At 44.9% G+C, this 15,676-nt stretch overlaps 1 protein-coding gene across 1 annotated transcript in view; it reads left to right on the top strand.

Moving 5' to 3' along the window:
• Positions 1-15,676, top strand: part of ITCH (itchy E3 ubiquitin protein ligase) — an 86,147-nt gene that overhangs the window by 28,319 nt on the left and 42,152 nt on the right. The window contains exon 2 of the mRNA XM_044296775.1: positions 527-614. Coding sequence (XP_044152710.1) covers positions 548-614 — 67 coding nt within the window. The 5' untranslated portion in view covers positions 527-547. The remainder of the gene's footprint in view (positions 1-526; positions 615-15,676) is intronic.

Genomic DNA, 15,676 nt, shown 5'->3' with positions numbered 1-15,676 from the left:
CATTATCATGTAATTTATCCCTTACAGTGAATACCATATAAAAGACAGAATTGCTGTGGTTTTGTGTGAATTATTTGACCAAAAAAAATAACAATCAAAAATGGTTGTGTACTACAAAATGATAGCAATGAAATGAAAATAAATTCTGCAAAATTTGCAACATAAAAACTGATTGGGGGGGTCCTCTTCTCCCATAAGATCCAAAAGAATGTATAAATTGTGGTTTGTAGGGATTGACACCCGAGGCTTTCAGGCTTTGTAGTCTACAGGGGCTTTCCAGGTTACTATATTTCATTGAAGAATTTTTAACGCAGAATGACGCATAGAATAAATGTAACAACCATATGAAGCCAACATACTAGAAGCAAATACTGATGTGCCAAGTAATGCACAAAATGAAATCCCCTCTATAAAGATTAATATTAGGTTCCCTAGTTAACGGAGTGCAAAATAAACCAATACATTCTGCAAAATCTGCCAGAACATTGCGTAGTAATCCTCTTGCTTCTGTGTGCTTTACCTGCAGACACAGATTTGAAGAAGGGAAATGGATGGCGGAACCCCAAAACCAACGGTAAATGGCGTCACCATGAAATCACAACTTCAGGTTACAGGTAAGTGATGTGCGTCTCAGCGCAGCGCCCCACTACTACAGCAGTGGTACACTGCAAAAGGGTTGAAAATGTGCTTTGTGATGTATATATTTCATGTATTGTATGCATAAGGAGCTAATAGGCCCTAGCTACCATCTTTTTTTTTATTTTATTTTTTTATTCGCTTTATTGAACACACAAAGCCAATTATAATGACACTCATGTACAAATACTTCCATATATTGTACATCAGCATAATGAAAGTGAGTTGTGCAAGTAACATATACATGACTCAATGAATAAAACCTTTAACACCTGTGCCGTATCGGTAAGATTAATCCCATCTCTAGAGGGAGGGCTCATATTGCTAATAAAAGGTAGTGGCAATAATAACAGCTAAAGTGGCATATCTAGGTCTACAATTTCCCATCTTCTCCAACCTGTCAAACCTTGTTCCGCCCGCAAAGCCTCTGTCAATCTGTGAGCTGAATAGAGCGTTCGTGTTGATGAACACCATGCCCCCCACACCTTCTGAAATTTGGGCATACAGCCCCTGTTCTTGAACACAATATTTTTATATGGGATTATAGTATTGACCAATTGCTTCCATTGTGCTAGAGTAGGTGCTCTGTCTCCCATCCATCTAATGGCTATCGCTTTTCGTGCCAAAAATAGGGTTTCGCTCACGAATATCCTTGTATGGTGGGAATATAGAATCTCGTCCAATATTCCAAAGAGGCATATTTTAGGATGAAGTGGCACTGTACATCCCAATAAATCTGTGAGTAGAGTCACCACCTCCTCCCAAAACTTATTTATGGAAGGGCATGCCCATATAAGATGCCAGAAATGAGCATTTTCTGACGCACATCTATGGCACCTGGAGTGGGCAATCCTGCCCATCCTGTGTAACCTCCGTGGAGACATAACTTTGATGTATTATGTATAATTGTATAAACTTATTGTTAATGGCTGGTGATACTAGTGTGGGGGATTCAAGTATTTCCTCATCGTCTTCATTAGACAAATCCGGAATCATTGCCTTCCATTTTGACAGTGCTTGCATCGGGTTACATCTTAGTTTGACACATAGGAGATGGGTGTAAAGTGCTGATATAAAGCCACATGGTCCTTGAGAACGTATGACTCCAATTATCGGGAATGTGGACAATAGGACTGGGGTATCCCTATAATGCATTTGCATGGCATGTCTTAGCTGCAGGAACCTAAAGAATGTATTCCTGGGCAACTCATGTCTATGACTCAAGGACTCAGTCATTAAAAACATTATTATTATATAAGTTACCCAGTGTGACAACCCCATGCTCCTTCCAGAATGCACCGTCCCGCAGTACAATCAGATCAGGAAACATGGGATTATTCCAAACTGGTGTCTCCATTAGGTCTGACCCGATTTTATGTAGATGCTTACAAGCCAACCATATCTGAACAGCCACCCTATGAATCGGTAGCAACCTATGGGGGAACAATTTAGGTTGTTCTAGAACTGGCCATAGATTAGTGAGATCTAGCTATTCTGCAAGATGCTTTTCTTGTCTGCACAGAGTGCCGTTTGGCAATAGCCATGATTCTTATATTTCTCAATTGCCCAGCTAGGTAATATAAGTGTATATCAGGCAGAGACATGCCACCTTCCTTTTTAAGACACGTCAGATTTAATATAGACAACTTCGGTCTATTCGTACCCCAGATGAAAGGTGACATTAAGGATACGAGCTTCTGAAAAAAATGCCTTTGGGACTACATAGGGGGCATGTTGCAGTATATATAGACACTTAGGTAGAATAATCAATTTTATTAAATTGATTCTCCCAGGTACTGAGAGGGGTAATCCCTGCTATATATATATATATATATATAATATATACACCCAGGTATTTATAGCTAGGTACAACAGGTAATTCTTAATTCTCCCTGGGGGAATGTATCATCTAGTGGCTATAAAGGACATAAGGTCGATTTGGACCAGTTTATCCTCAGTCCAGAATACCGGCTGAATACTTCAATTATCGCTCTAGGAAGTGTGGCTTCCGTCTGTGACATGAATAGCACCATGTCATCAGCATATAAGCCGACCCTATCCTCCTGCTCTCCTATTCTAATTCCATGGAATTGTGAATCCGCTCTGATTCGCATAGCTAGCGGCTCTATAGCTAGGGCGAATAGCAATGGTGACAGAGGACATCCCTGTTGCGTACCCCGCCCCAAGCTGAGACTATCTGACATCAACCCATTGACTAATATACCCGCTTTGGGATGTTTGTATAACATAGCTATCCATTGGATAAAATTAGGACCAAATTTGTGAAGCACCTGAAACAAATAGGGCCACTCAACAGAGTCGAACGCCTTTGCGGTATCCAAAGACACTAAAGCCCATCGCTCTCCTTTCTCTACTCCAATTTGGGTCACCACCTGCACCCGTCTGATATTATCAGTGGTAGATCTACCGGGCAAAAATCCAGATTGATCCGGATGAACCAAGGTACTAGCCACTTTCCCAAGACGTATGGCCAAAATCTTTGCTATAATTTTATAGTCGATATTCAATAAGGATATCGGCCTATACGACCAACACTCGTCTGGATCCTTGCCCGGCTTAAGGAGAACCACTATGGTGGCGTCATACATTGATGGTGGTAAGCATCTTTTATGAAATGCATCCTCATGCATACGGATTAGCAATGGGTTGATGTGGGCAGCATATTTAACGTAGACCTCTAGGGGTAATCCATTGGGGCCAGGAGATTTACCCCTAGCTAGTTGTGCTATAGCATCTTCTAGTTCCTGAGTGGATATAGGGGCTTCTAAACTGTCTATTTCCTCCAGCGTCAATGTAGGAAATTCTAGGTCATCAAGATACTGAATGACGTCATCCGTCTCATAGTTTACTTTGGTCTCATATAAGTCCTTATAGTACTATTGAAATCTACCCGCTATGGGTTCAGGGTCTGACCATATCTGACCATCTGAGGCCTTGATACGTAATACAGTCGGGGATGCCTGATTCTGTCTGACAATATGAGCGAGTCATTTGCTAGATTGGTTGCCCAATTCAAAATATGTTTTGTGAAGAACATTTTCTGTTGGGCCTTTTCTTTGAGTAGGGTCAAATACTGACTCCCTAATGTGAACCAAGATTCTCTATTCAAGTCATTGGGGTCAGCAACATATGCTGCTTCTAGTCTAGTGCATTCCGCTGCTAGTCTTTCCTCTTGTTTAGCTGCTGATTTTTTTTTTGATGAATGATATAGTAGATCTCAGGCATCCCCTAAGATATGCCTTCATGGTTTCCCAGAGTAATGAGTAATCTGTAACTTCTCCATGCCCCTCCATAAAAACCTTCAGTTGATCAGGAATGCGATCAGAAGGTCCAAACAGGGACAGCCAGAAAGGATTAATCAGTGTTGAGCGTCTGATCCTATACCCTCCCAGCCTCTAGTTGTATCGGCGAATGGTCAGAAATGCCCCTTGGTCCGTACTCTATACAGTATGTCAGAGAGCACATAGCTGAGTTACCAAAAGCATAATCTATTCGTGATGGTATGTTATGGCTAGTCGAGTGACATGAGTACTGTCTAGTATCGGGGTATTTAAGACGCCACATGTCTATCCATCCTACCTCTCCCATTAATGTGGCTAGAGATGTCTTATTACTAGGGCGGTTGTCAGAAGCCTCAGCCAAGTGATGTCTATCTAAGTCCTTATCTAAGGTCGTATTAAAGTCACCAAGACCTACTATACGGGCCGATGGATATGAGGCTGCAAAACTCACTGCCTGCTAAACAATCTGTAAGGAGAAAGGCGGCGGAATGTAGATACCTAGTATAACATACAGTATACAGTTAATGTATGCCGCTGTGAACACAAATCTCTCAGCCGGGTCTATCTGGCTGGCCTCCATTTCCCACCTAAGGGATTTATGTACCAGCAACGACACCCCCCCTAGACAAGCTGGTATGGCATGAATGTTGTGCCCATTGAACCCATGGCTTTTGGGTACGTCTAGTAGTATCTGCCGTTAAATGGGTTTCCTGCAAACAGAGTATATGTGGATTAAATCTTCTGATTGCAGAAAAGACCATGGTGCGTTTCCTGGCGCTACCCAGTCCCCTAACATTCCAGGACATTATACGTATTTCAGACATGTCAATCTTGTGAAAAGGACCTTGTTGCCCTCCTGTCTCCCTCTCTGTAATTTACCCTTCCCGACCCGGCACATAACATATAACATCAGGTGTACCTTGATATAGGTGATAAGTGCCTGCATGGTAAAACACTAAACCAGCTACAGACGTGGACAAAATTGTTGGTACCCTTTGGTCAATGAAAGAAAAAGTCACAATGGTCACAGAAATAACTTTAATCTGACAAAAGTAATAATAAATTAAAATTCTATAAATGTTAACCAATGAAAGTCAGACATTGTTTTTCAACCATGCTTCAACAGAATTATGTAAAAAAATAAACTCATGAAACAGGCATGGACAAAAATGATGGTACCCCTAGAAAACACAGAACATAATGTGACCAAAGGGACATGTTAATTCAAGGTGTGTCCACTAATTAGCATCACAGGTGTCTACAACCTTGTAATCAGCCATTGGGCCTATATATATGGCTCCAGGTAATCACTGTGTTGTTTGGTGATATGGTGTGTACCACACTCGACATGGACCAGAGGAAGCAAAGGAAAGAGCTGTCTCAAGAGATCAGAAAGAAAATTATAGACAAGCATGTTAAAGGTAAAGGCTATAAGACCATCTCCAAGCAACTAGATGTTCCTGTGAGTACAGTTGCACATATTATTCATAAGTTTAAGATCCATGGGACTGTAGCCAACCTCCCTGGACGTGGCCGCAGGAGGAAAATTGATGACAAATCTAAGAGATGGATAATCCGAATGGTAACAAAAGAGCCTAGAAAGACTTCTAAAGAGATTCAAGGTGAACTTCATGCTCAAGGAACATCAGTGTCAGATCGCACCATCCGTCGTTGTTTGAGCCAAAGTGGACTACATGGGAGACGACCAAGGAGGACACCATTGTTGAAAACGAATCATAAAAAAGCAAGACTGGAATATGCCAAACTACATGTTGACAAGCCACAAAGCTTCTGGGAGAATGTCCTGTGGACAGATGAGACAAAAATCGAAGTTTTTGCCAAGGCACATCAGCTGTATGTTCACAGACGAAAAAATGAAGCATATCAAGAAAAGAACACTGTCCCTACTGTGAAACATGGAGGAGGCTCTGTTATGTTCTGGGGCTGCTTTGCTGCGTCTGGCACAGGGTGTCTTGAATCTGTGCAGGGTACAATGAAATCTCAAGACTATCAAGGAATTCTAGAGAGAAATGTACTAGCCAGTGTCAGAAAGCTTGGTCTCAGTCGCAGGTCATGGGTCTTGCAACAGGACAATGACCCAAAACACACCGCTAAAAACACCCAAGAATGGCTAAGAGGAAAAAATTGGACTATTCTAAAGTGGCCTTCTATGAGCCCTGACCTCAATCCTATTGAGCATCTTTGGAAGGAGCTGAAACATGCAGTCTGGAAAAGGCACCCTTCAAACCGGACACAACTGGAGCAGTTTGCTCATGAGGAGTGGGCCAAAATACCTGCTGAGAGGTGCAGATGTCTCATTGACAGTTACAGGAAGCGTTTGATTGCAGTGATTGCCTCAAAAGGTTGCGCAACAAAATATTAAGTTAGGGGTACCATCATTTTTGTCCATGCCTGTTTCATGAGTTTATTTTTTTACATAATTCTGTTGAAGCATGGTTGAAAAACAATGTCTGACTTTCATTGGTTAACATTTATAGAATTTTAATTTATTATTACTTTTGTCAGATTAAAGTTATTTCTGTGACCATTGTGACTTTTTCTTTCATTGACCAAAGGGTACCAACAATTTTGTCCACGTCTGTATAACACTCTTGGCAGTTAAAGACAAGACACTTCACCAGTTGTGTTCAAATGAACGGGGTGTGCGTATGGTGAGTCACCAGTAGCACCATATAACTCGTATCTTACTTATAGAAGATATATAACATAGTGACAAAGGACCCAATCCCTAACTTCTAATGGTATCCAGACCTAGGACTCAAGTAAGTAGTCCAACAGGGACACCCCCCTCACTCACGCTATCTCTGTTTTGCCCAGACAGTAGCTGTGACATACAAGATCATTATACTATCATATATAATTCCCCTGCTAATCTCACATTTCCCTTCTTAACTAACTATGGGCTTAATCACTCTATCTCTTGTGAGGTTTAGCTGAGAAGTGAAATCGGTGATAAACGATAACATTAGAGAGTACTGATACTTAGTCAGTGTAAGTGTCCCCACAGGTCGCAGAGTCCAGGTCCAGAGATCCCCCTCCTTGCCGTTGGCGGTGAAGGACTATGCGGGCTTTCATCTTGGAGGTCTGGTGTTTCTGCCCCTGCCATCCAGCCAGTTTGTGGCCTCTTCAGGATTGTTGAAGAACCGGCTCACTTCCCCATCTACCACTCTTAATCGTGCCGGATATGCCATAGAGTAGGATAAGTTCTGCTCCTGGATTTTTTTTTTCACCGTGCTGAATGTTACCCTGCGCTTCTGTAATTCGGACGAAAAATCCGGGAAAATCATGATGTTGTTGTTATCATACTTCAGCTCCTGCTTGTTACGCGCCATTTGCAGCACATGCTAGCACAGGCTTCCAGTATCCGTAGTTTCAGGTGCTGCACATCTCGTATCGTCACAGCATATGCTGTGAAGATACGAGATGTGCAGCACCTGAAACTACGGATACTGGAAGCCTGTGCTAGCATTTCTCCTGCGGTGTTGCCATCAGTGTGTGAAAAGTGGGAGAAGAGGGTTGCATTGACAATCCAACACAATGGGCAGCACATTCAACACATTTTAAGTGGTCAGAAACTTGTAAATAACTAATGAAAGAATAAAGTTACGTTAAAACCAAGCACACCATTGTTTTTCTTGTGAAATTCCCAATAAGTTTGTGTCGCATGACCTTCTTCCTATTGAAAAAAACTAAAGTTGGATTCAAAATGTCCGACTTCAAAATGGCTACCATGGTCACCACCCATCTTGAAAAGTTCCCCCCTCACATATACTAATGTGCCACAAACAGGAAGTTAATATCACCAACCATTCCCATTTTATTAAGGTGTATCCATATAAATGGCCCACCCTGTATATCTGGGGGAGCTCAGGACTGACTCCCGACACGGCTGGCACCACCACATTAAGGAACAGTATTTACCCTTTTTTCCATTGTGCTGCTACACTTTGTTTTTTCACAGGTGGGGCTATTGTCACCCTCCCCGTAGTGAGTGGTTAGAACTAATCTGCACATCCGTAAGTGTTTTGTTGTTTGCAGGCCGCTGAACAGACGTGCCGATGTGGACAGCATTCGGTGTGTGGTCCGCATCTTTTGCAGCCCCATTGAAATTGAGTCTGCATCTGATCTCCAAACAGTGTGGATCGGATGCGGACAGAAACTACGGCTGTGTGCATGAGCCCTACGGCAGTCAGTCTGGGATGGTGGATGTCTGTACAGTGTAGTGTACTGAGGGAGCAGAACACAACCCTGCAGACGGCTAGCCAACTAGAAGTATTTAAACCAAAAGTGGAGAAAAGAGTGTGATATATTTAAGGAGCATTCCAGTGTTGCGAGGGGGTGCGTATAGAAGTTCTGTGGAGATTAGCTGTCTGAAAGGACTTTATAGGTTCTACAGCAAACTTGTTCAGGAGATTTAAGGCTAGTTTCATACAAGCATTAGACATCTCTGGCAGGGAGCAGACTGCCGGAGATGTTTGGATCCGGCACTGCTGGATGCTATCTGACACCCTTCGACCCCATTCACTATAACCCTGGGTTCACACCTGAGCGTTTTACAGCGCGTTCAAACGCGCTGTAAAACGCTCAAGACATGAAATCCAATGCTTCCCTATGGGAATGGTTCACACCTGGGCGTTTTACAGCGCGTACGAACGCGCTGTAAAACGCCCGACGCTCAAACAAGTACTTGAGCTTCTTTGGGGCGTTTTGACGCGCGTTTGTGGCCATAGGACACTGCAGTCAATGACACAAACGCGCGTCAAACGCGCGTTCACTATTACAAAAACGCGCGTCAGAAACGCGCGTCAAAAACGCGCGTTTGACGCGCGTTTGGGAAACGCTCAGGTGTGAACCCAGGGTAATAGGGACTGGTGGAAATCCGGCCGCAACCTTGCATTGTTTTAGCTGGACGAAAACCACCGTGCGCAACGGTTTTCTTCCAGCGGATTCTCTGCATATTTACCTGATTGCGGCTATATCTGCACAGATCCCTATTATAGTGAAAGGGGATGGATGGCGAAGCAGAAGCTTCCGACAATGCCGAAATGCAGAGAGACCTGGCAGTCTGCCAGATCTATAAGGAATAGTGTGAAACTAGCCTAAGTCTTAAAGTGCCTAGACATATATTATAAAACAATGTGGCCAGCTGTATCGAGAATACCACATCCCGGTGAGGACATTGTGGAAATCATAACTGTGAGTAACAACCACGACTACCATGCTTGCTACTATCACTCCTATCCTCTCCTGAGCATGCTGCCCTGTGATATATTTTCTATTATGGTACTGTAAGGATAATTTATTACTTGCAACTCACAAATTATTATTCTATATTAAGGATTAGTTGAGTTAAACTAATGGCTACAAACACCTTGGGGGAGCATTTTTCCAATTGGTCTTAAATGTTGTCCCTGACTCTGCAGGCAGACTGTTCTCTCCTTCTCGCTGAAATCTATCAGCGAGCTGCTCTGCTGGCTCTTATCTACACTGTCATAAACGCTCTCACTTAAGGGGTACTCCTTTTGGTTACATTAAAGGGAACCTGTCACCTGGATTTTGGGTATAGAGCTGAGAATATGGGTTGCTAGATGGCCGCTAGCACATCCGCAATACCCAGTCCCCATAGCTCTGTGTGCTTTTATTGTGTAAAAAAAACGATTTGATACATATGCAAATTAACCTGGGATGAGTTAGAGTTAGAAAATATGACTCTTCTCTGGTCACACAAGTAAGATATGACTCTTATGTTAATTTGCATATGTATCAAATCGTCTTTTTTACACAATAAAAGCACACAGAGCTATGGGGACTGGGTATTGCAGATGTACTAGCGGCCATCTAGCAACCCATGTCCTCAGCTCTATACCCAAAATCCCGGTGACAGGTTCCCTTTAAGTTCTCCCCTATCCTGTGGTGGGGGTCCCAGTGGAGTACAGTGCTCGGCTATATCCCGAACTCCCATAGAAATGAATGGAGTGGCTGCATGCATGCCAACCGACCGGCCACTTTTCATTTCAGCGGGCTGCAGGTAGTGCTGAGCGGTATACCACGGCATTAAGAAATGGCAATATCACAGTTTCTTAATTACAGCTGTATTTTAGTGATAAAATAGGGGCAGTTGTGCGCTGGCCGCTTCTAAAACATCAGTACATTGTGCACTTACATGGTGTATTTTGGCTGAATATTTGTGGGTGTCAACAAAGACTGCCTTTCCCCTCCCTCTTCTCTGCAAAGGGAGTAAAGAAAATTGCTGTTCTGCCTGCAGTCCGACTGCTGGGATACTCATGTTGTATGTGTAGGACTACAAGTCCCAGCTGTACGCTACAATCACATTGCTGATGCACACAGGATCTTCCCTTACTTGTTGTTGTGCAATGCTCTGCAGACCCTTCCTCACAGCCAGCAGAGGAGAAGACTCCTGCAGTCTTTGTCAGCTCTGTGTCTTCAGGGTGAGGAGGGAGGGAAGATCCTGTGCACAGCATTTGTCTCCTCACTGCCTGGAGAAGAGGAAATCCTGCAGCTGCTCAGTACCCGAGGCAGAGCGTCCAGCCCTGACTCTGTGCTGCTTATGGTAAGGGTTAAAATTTGAAGCATCCACTGGGAAGAAGACACAGGACAGACAGCTCAGCCAGCAGATCGGGCAGTTCAGGGGGCGTGGCCAGCAGATCAGGCGGTGAAGAGGGCATGGCTACAACTATCACAGCCTTTACTGTGATGTTCCATGCACAGAGGCAGACCTTCTCCTCCTGCTCCCTCAGGCTTGTGGACAGAACTTCATCAGAGCAGGGAGAGAAGCTGACTTCACAGGTCATGTGACCTCTGCTAACTAGGAAAACGGGGCCACTAGAGATGAAGTAAGTGAACTGAAAACCCCTAACATTAGCTTAGTTAGAAACATATAAAGAGCAAAAAAAATAACTTGGACCACCCCTTTTTAAGGGGTTGTCCACTCCTTTTTATAAAGTTGGCTAATCCTCAGGGTAGTTAGTCAATATCTGATTTGTTGGGGTCCGACAACGCACAACACTGTCCATTGTGTAGTGGACTGAGCTGGTTACAGTAGCCGTGCTCCTGTCTAAGTGAATGGAAACAACACTGCAGTAACAAGCTCTATCCTCTACACGTTGGGGTGGAGCTATTAAGTTCTGGCACCAGAGCTACTCTTAAGCCGATTGGTAGGGTGTCTGACCCCGCCTTCCCAATCCTGAGGATAGGCTATCAATATTAAAATTGGGGACAACCTTTTTAGGGTACTTTCACACTTGCAGCAGAGGATTCCGGCGGGCAGTTCCGTTGCTGGCAATCCAGACGAAAACTGATGGCATTTGTCAGACGGATCCAGATGGGGATCAGTCTGACAAATGCATTGAAATGCCGGATCTGTCTCTCCGGTGTCATCCGGGAAAAACAGATCCGGTATTCATTTTATTTTATTTTTGCATTTTTAAAGGTCTGCGAATGCGCAGACTGGGAAGCCGGATCCGTTTTGCCAGACCACACTTAATGCCAGATCCGGCACTAATACACTTCAATGTAAATTAATGCCGGATCCGGCATTCCGGCAAGTGTTCAGTATTTTTGGCCGGAGAGGAAACTGCAGCATGCTGCTGTATTTTCTCTGTCCAAAAAACGAGACCGGTACTGAACTGATGCATCCTGAACGTAATGCTCTCCATTCAGAATGCATTAGGATAAAACTGATCAGTTTTTTTTTCCGGTATAGAGCTTCTGTGGCGGAACTTAATACTGGAAAAAAAAACCGCTAGTGTGAAAGTACACTTAAGCTGAAGCCTTATCAGTTTCATGAGAATTCAGCTTAAAGGGAACTTATCATCAACTTTATGCTGACCTCACTTAGGGCAGCATAAAATAGTAACAGAAATGCTGATATCGGTGGTGTGTCACTAAAAGTAAGTGGTTGCTGAGAACCAGCATCATAATCATTACAGCACAGGCCTTGAGAAGAGTCAAATCTACTTGATAAGTCATGGTTATTCATAATCTCCTGCTCTCCCGCCCATCTGCTGATGACTGGCAGTTCTCTCCTAGAGAGAAAGGGAGAAAACTAGGTAGTAGCCTGTCAGTCATCAGCAGGTGGGTGGGAATCCATGAATAACCAGGACTCTTCTCAGGTGGCCGGGACTCTTTTTCCAGGCCCAGTCTGCAATGATTGTGATGTTGGTTCTCGGCAACCACTTACTTCTAACTTATAAATGACAGACCGCTGAAATCAACTCACCTGTCACTACTTTATGCTGACGTTAGTATGGGCAGCATAAAGTTGACGACTGGTTCCCTTTTAAGAGTGTTTCAGTGCTCAGGAAAGCAGAGAGAAGGGCTACAGATGGAGCTGTCAGAGCAGCTCTGATGGATTTTAGCGCAGGGAATCGAGGCGGCTGCGGGGGTGAGGGCGCAGGGAATCGAGGCGGAGGTGAGAGGGCGCAGGGAATCGAGGCGGAGGTGAGAGGGCGCATGGAATCGAGGCGGAGGTGAGAGGGCGCAGGGAATCGAGGCGGAGGTGAGAGGGCGCAGGGAATCGAGGCGGAGGTGAGAGGGCGCAGGGAATCGAGGCGGAGGTGAGAGGGCGCAGGGAATCGAGGCGGAGGTGAGAGGGCGCAGGGAATCGAGGCGGAGGTGAGAGGGCGCAGGGAATCGAGGCGGAGGTGAGAGGGCGCAGGGAATCGAGGCGGAGGTGAGAGGGCGCAGGGAATCGAGGCGGAGGTGAGAGGGCGCAGGGAATCGAGGCGGAGGTGAGAGGGCGCAGGGAATCGAGGCGGAGGTGAGAGGGCGCAGGGAATCGAGGCGGAGGTGAGAGGGCGCAGGGAATCGAGGCGGAGGTGAGAGGGCGCAGGGAATCGAGGCGGAGGTGAGAGGGCGCAGGGAATCGAGGCGGAGGTGAGAGGGCGCAGGGAATCGAGGCGGAGGTGAGAGGGCGCAGGGAATCGAGGCGGAGGTAAGAGGGCGCAGGGAATCGAGGCGGAGGTGAGAGGGCGCAGGGAATCGAGGCGGAGGTGAGAGGGCGCAGGGAATCGAGGCGGAGGTGAGAGGGCGCAGGGAATCGAGGCGGAGGTGAGAGGGCGCAGGGAATCGAGGCGGCTGCGGGGGCGAGGGCGCAGGGAATCGAGGCGGCTGCGGGGGCGAGGGCGCAGGGAATCGAGGCGGCTGCGGGGGCGAGGGCGCAGGGAATCGAGGCGGCTGCGGGGGCGAGGGCGCAGGGAATCGAGGCGGCTGCGGGGGCGAGGGCGCAGGGAATCGAGGCGGCTGCGGAGGTGAGGGCGCAGGGATCAGTAGTGAGACAGACTATTTTTGATGGGGAGGGTTTACAAAATTCTGGTATTGTGACATCCATGATCGACACCTTGTCTGAATGATGCCTAAGGGGCATGGAGTTCTGTAGGGTCCTGTGACCCAAAATATCATCCAGCATCAGGATCATAAAACTTGTCATATTATGCCATGGCTATGATATCGGGCATGCTCAAAAAACTTGTGATATTGAACCTCCTCTATCCGTGGATGGTTTTACTGCAGAGGAATGATGCGTTTTCTGCCTCTGGAGCTGGATAATCTTTTGGATACCGCCACGCTGGGCTGGAGCTATACCGGAGCGGAAACTGCTTCCCCGGCAAGCTGGACATTTTAGTATTCATCTTTAGAGCCCTGTGATGCTTGCATCCTAGCTGTAGACGTGCCCTTCCTTACCTTTGCTCTGGGCTCAACTTATCCCGAGATGTGCGTCACAAGATTACTAGCTTTTTTTTTTTTAACCCCTTACAACGGCAGACAGTATTGCCACCCTTTTAGGGTGCATTGAAAAAAATGATTAACTCATTCTGAGAGTGAATCTAATTTAAAAAAAATATATATTTTATTTAAATACTTTTGTACAAAAAAATACGCTTACATTTTTTTTTTTGAGTCCCCATATTCTGAAAGCCATAACTTTTTTTTTTTTTTTTTTTTTTTTTTTTTTTTTTTTCCTTGATGCAGCTGTTTCAGGGCTTGTTTTGCTAGGTACCATGTTTGGGGTAAATATGACTTGGGGGCTGGCAGCATGTGCTAAAACTGCATATTTGGTATTGTTTTTTATTTAAATTATTTTCTTTGCATTTACTATACAGATTAGGCTACTTTCACACTCTCGTCTTGGCTTACCGTTTGTGAGATCCGTTTAGGGCTCTCAGATGCGGTCCAAAACGGATCAGTTTGGCCCTAATGCATTCTGAATGGATAAGGATCCGCTTAGGGAGCATCAGTTTGCCTCCAACCAGTCTCCATTCCGCTCTGGAGGCAGACACCAAAATGCTGCTTGTAGCGTTTTGCTGTCCGCTTGACGAAACTGAGCCAAACGGATCTGTCTTGGCACACAATGTAAGCCAATGGGGACGGATCCGTTTTTGGCACAATAGAAAGCAGATCCGTCTCCCATTGACTTTCAATGGAGTTCATGACGGATCCTTCTTGGCTATGTTACAGATAATACAAACGGATCCGTTCATGATGGATGCATGCGGTTGTATTATTGTATGACGGATCCGCCCAAAACACGAGTGTGAAAGTAGCCTTAAATGATAATTCTTTTTTTTTTTTTATAGGTCAGGTTGTTACGGATTCAGCAATGCCAAGTTTGTGGGTTATTGCCCCCTCCTCTGCAATCACATTGCTGGGTGATGAGGTACCGATGCCATGGTTAGCATTTAGGGTTAAACATCTAGGATTGGAGTTCTGTAATCCACAGAATTGGATCCAGAGATAGCCAGGCCTCTGTGCTTTTTATGCAGCTCCTGTACCCGCCGCCGATCACCTTGACGTACATGCGTGCAATGTTACAGGAACTCCTTCCCACTGGTTATGTACATGTACGCCAAATATCTGGAAGAGGTAAAAAAAAAAATGATTTCTGCAATTTTTTTTGTCACAAGAGATGTATCCTTCGTGTGGTGACCCAGTGCCAGTGGGTATCATGTGAAGCCTGTCGAGGGTTTTGCCTTCATATTGCGATATCGCATTGAATTTGTATTGTGATCATTTTTGAGTCCTCAAAAGGGAATCGTTCACCTCCAGCAACCCCCAAAAAGTTCAGTAATTTGTATGTCGATACTCGCCCCCTTTCTCCAGCTCTGCACCCAGAGAGGACTCCTGTGCTTGTGTAGGAGAACAAAGAGAAATAAAATACACACACGGCTGCAGGTCACAACGTATGGGAATGGGCCTATTCCCGATTTTCAGTTTCTCCACAGACGACTTAATCCCCTCCTTCGGAAGATGTCTTCCTCCCACCAACCTCTTGCTGTTAAATTAGAGATGGCTTGCACTCACAAATGGCCAAGACCTCCGTGTGTTCGTCCTCCAAAAAAAAAGAATGGACATAGTGCAGACCAAAACACCAGAGGCTTCACGCAGAGACCATTTCATAACTTAGATAAAAAACACTTAAACAGCACATGTAATATAAACTTGCCCGACCTGGGTTTTACCCCGCTTCTTTAGGGGAGTCACGTGGTTTGTCTATCCGTATTGGCGGTATTTATATCCCGTCAAAGCCTATGTCACTTCTGCTTATTGCGGTAAAAAATGTATGTAGAAGTATATTGCTCTTCAATAATCACAAACTGAAGATATGAAAACAATTTCATTATTATTAAAATAAATCACAGTGAAAACATATTCTCATGGCTCACATATGTAGACCATTTACATCCCGTATTCAAAAAACC

Source organism: Bufo gargarizans, chromosome 6 (assembly GCF_014858855.1).
Source record: "Bufo gargarizans isolate SCDJY-AF-19 chromosome 6, ASM1485885v1, whole genome shotgun sequence".
Classification (NCBI taxonomy): Eukaryota; Metazoa; Chordata; class Amphibia; order Anura; family Bufonidae; genus Bufo; species Bufo gargarizans.
The sequence above is the reverse complement of the archived record's forward strand: the minus strand, read 5'-3'. Positions and strand labels throughout refer to the sequence as shown.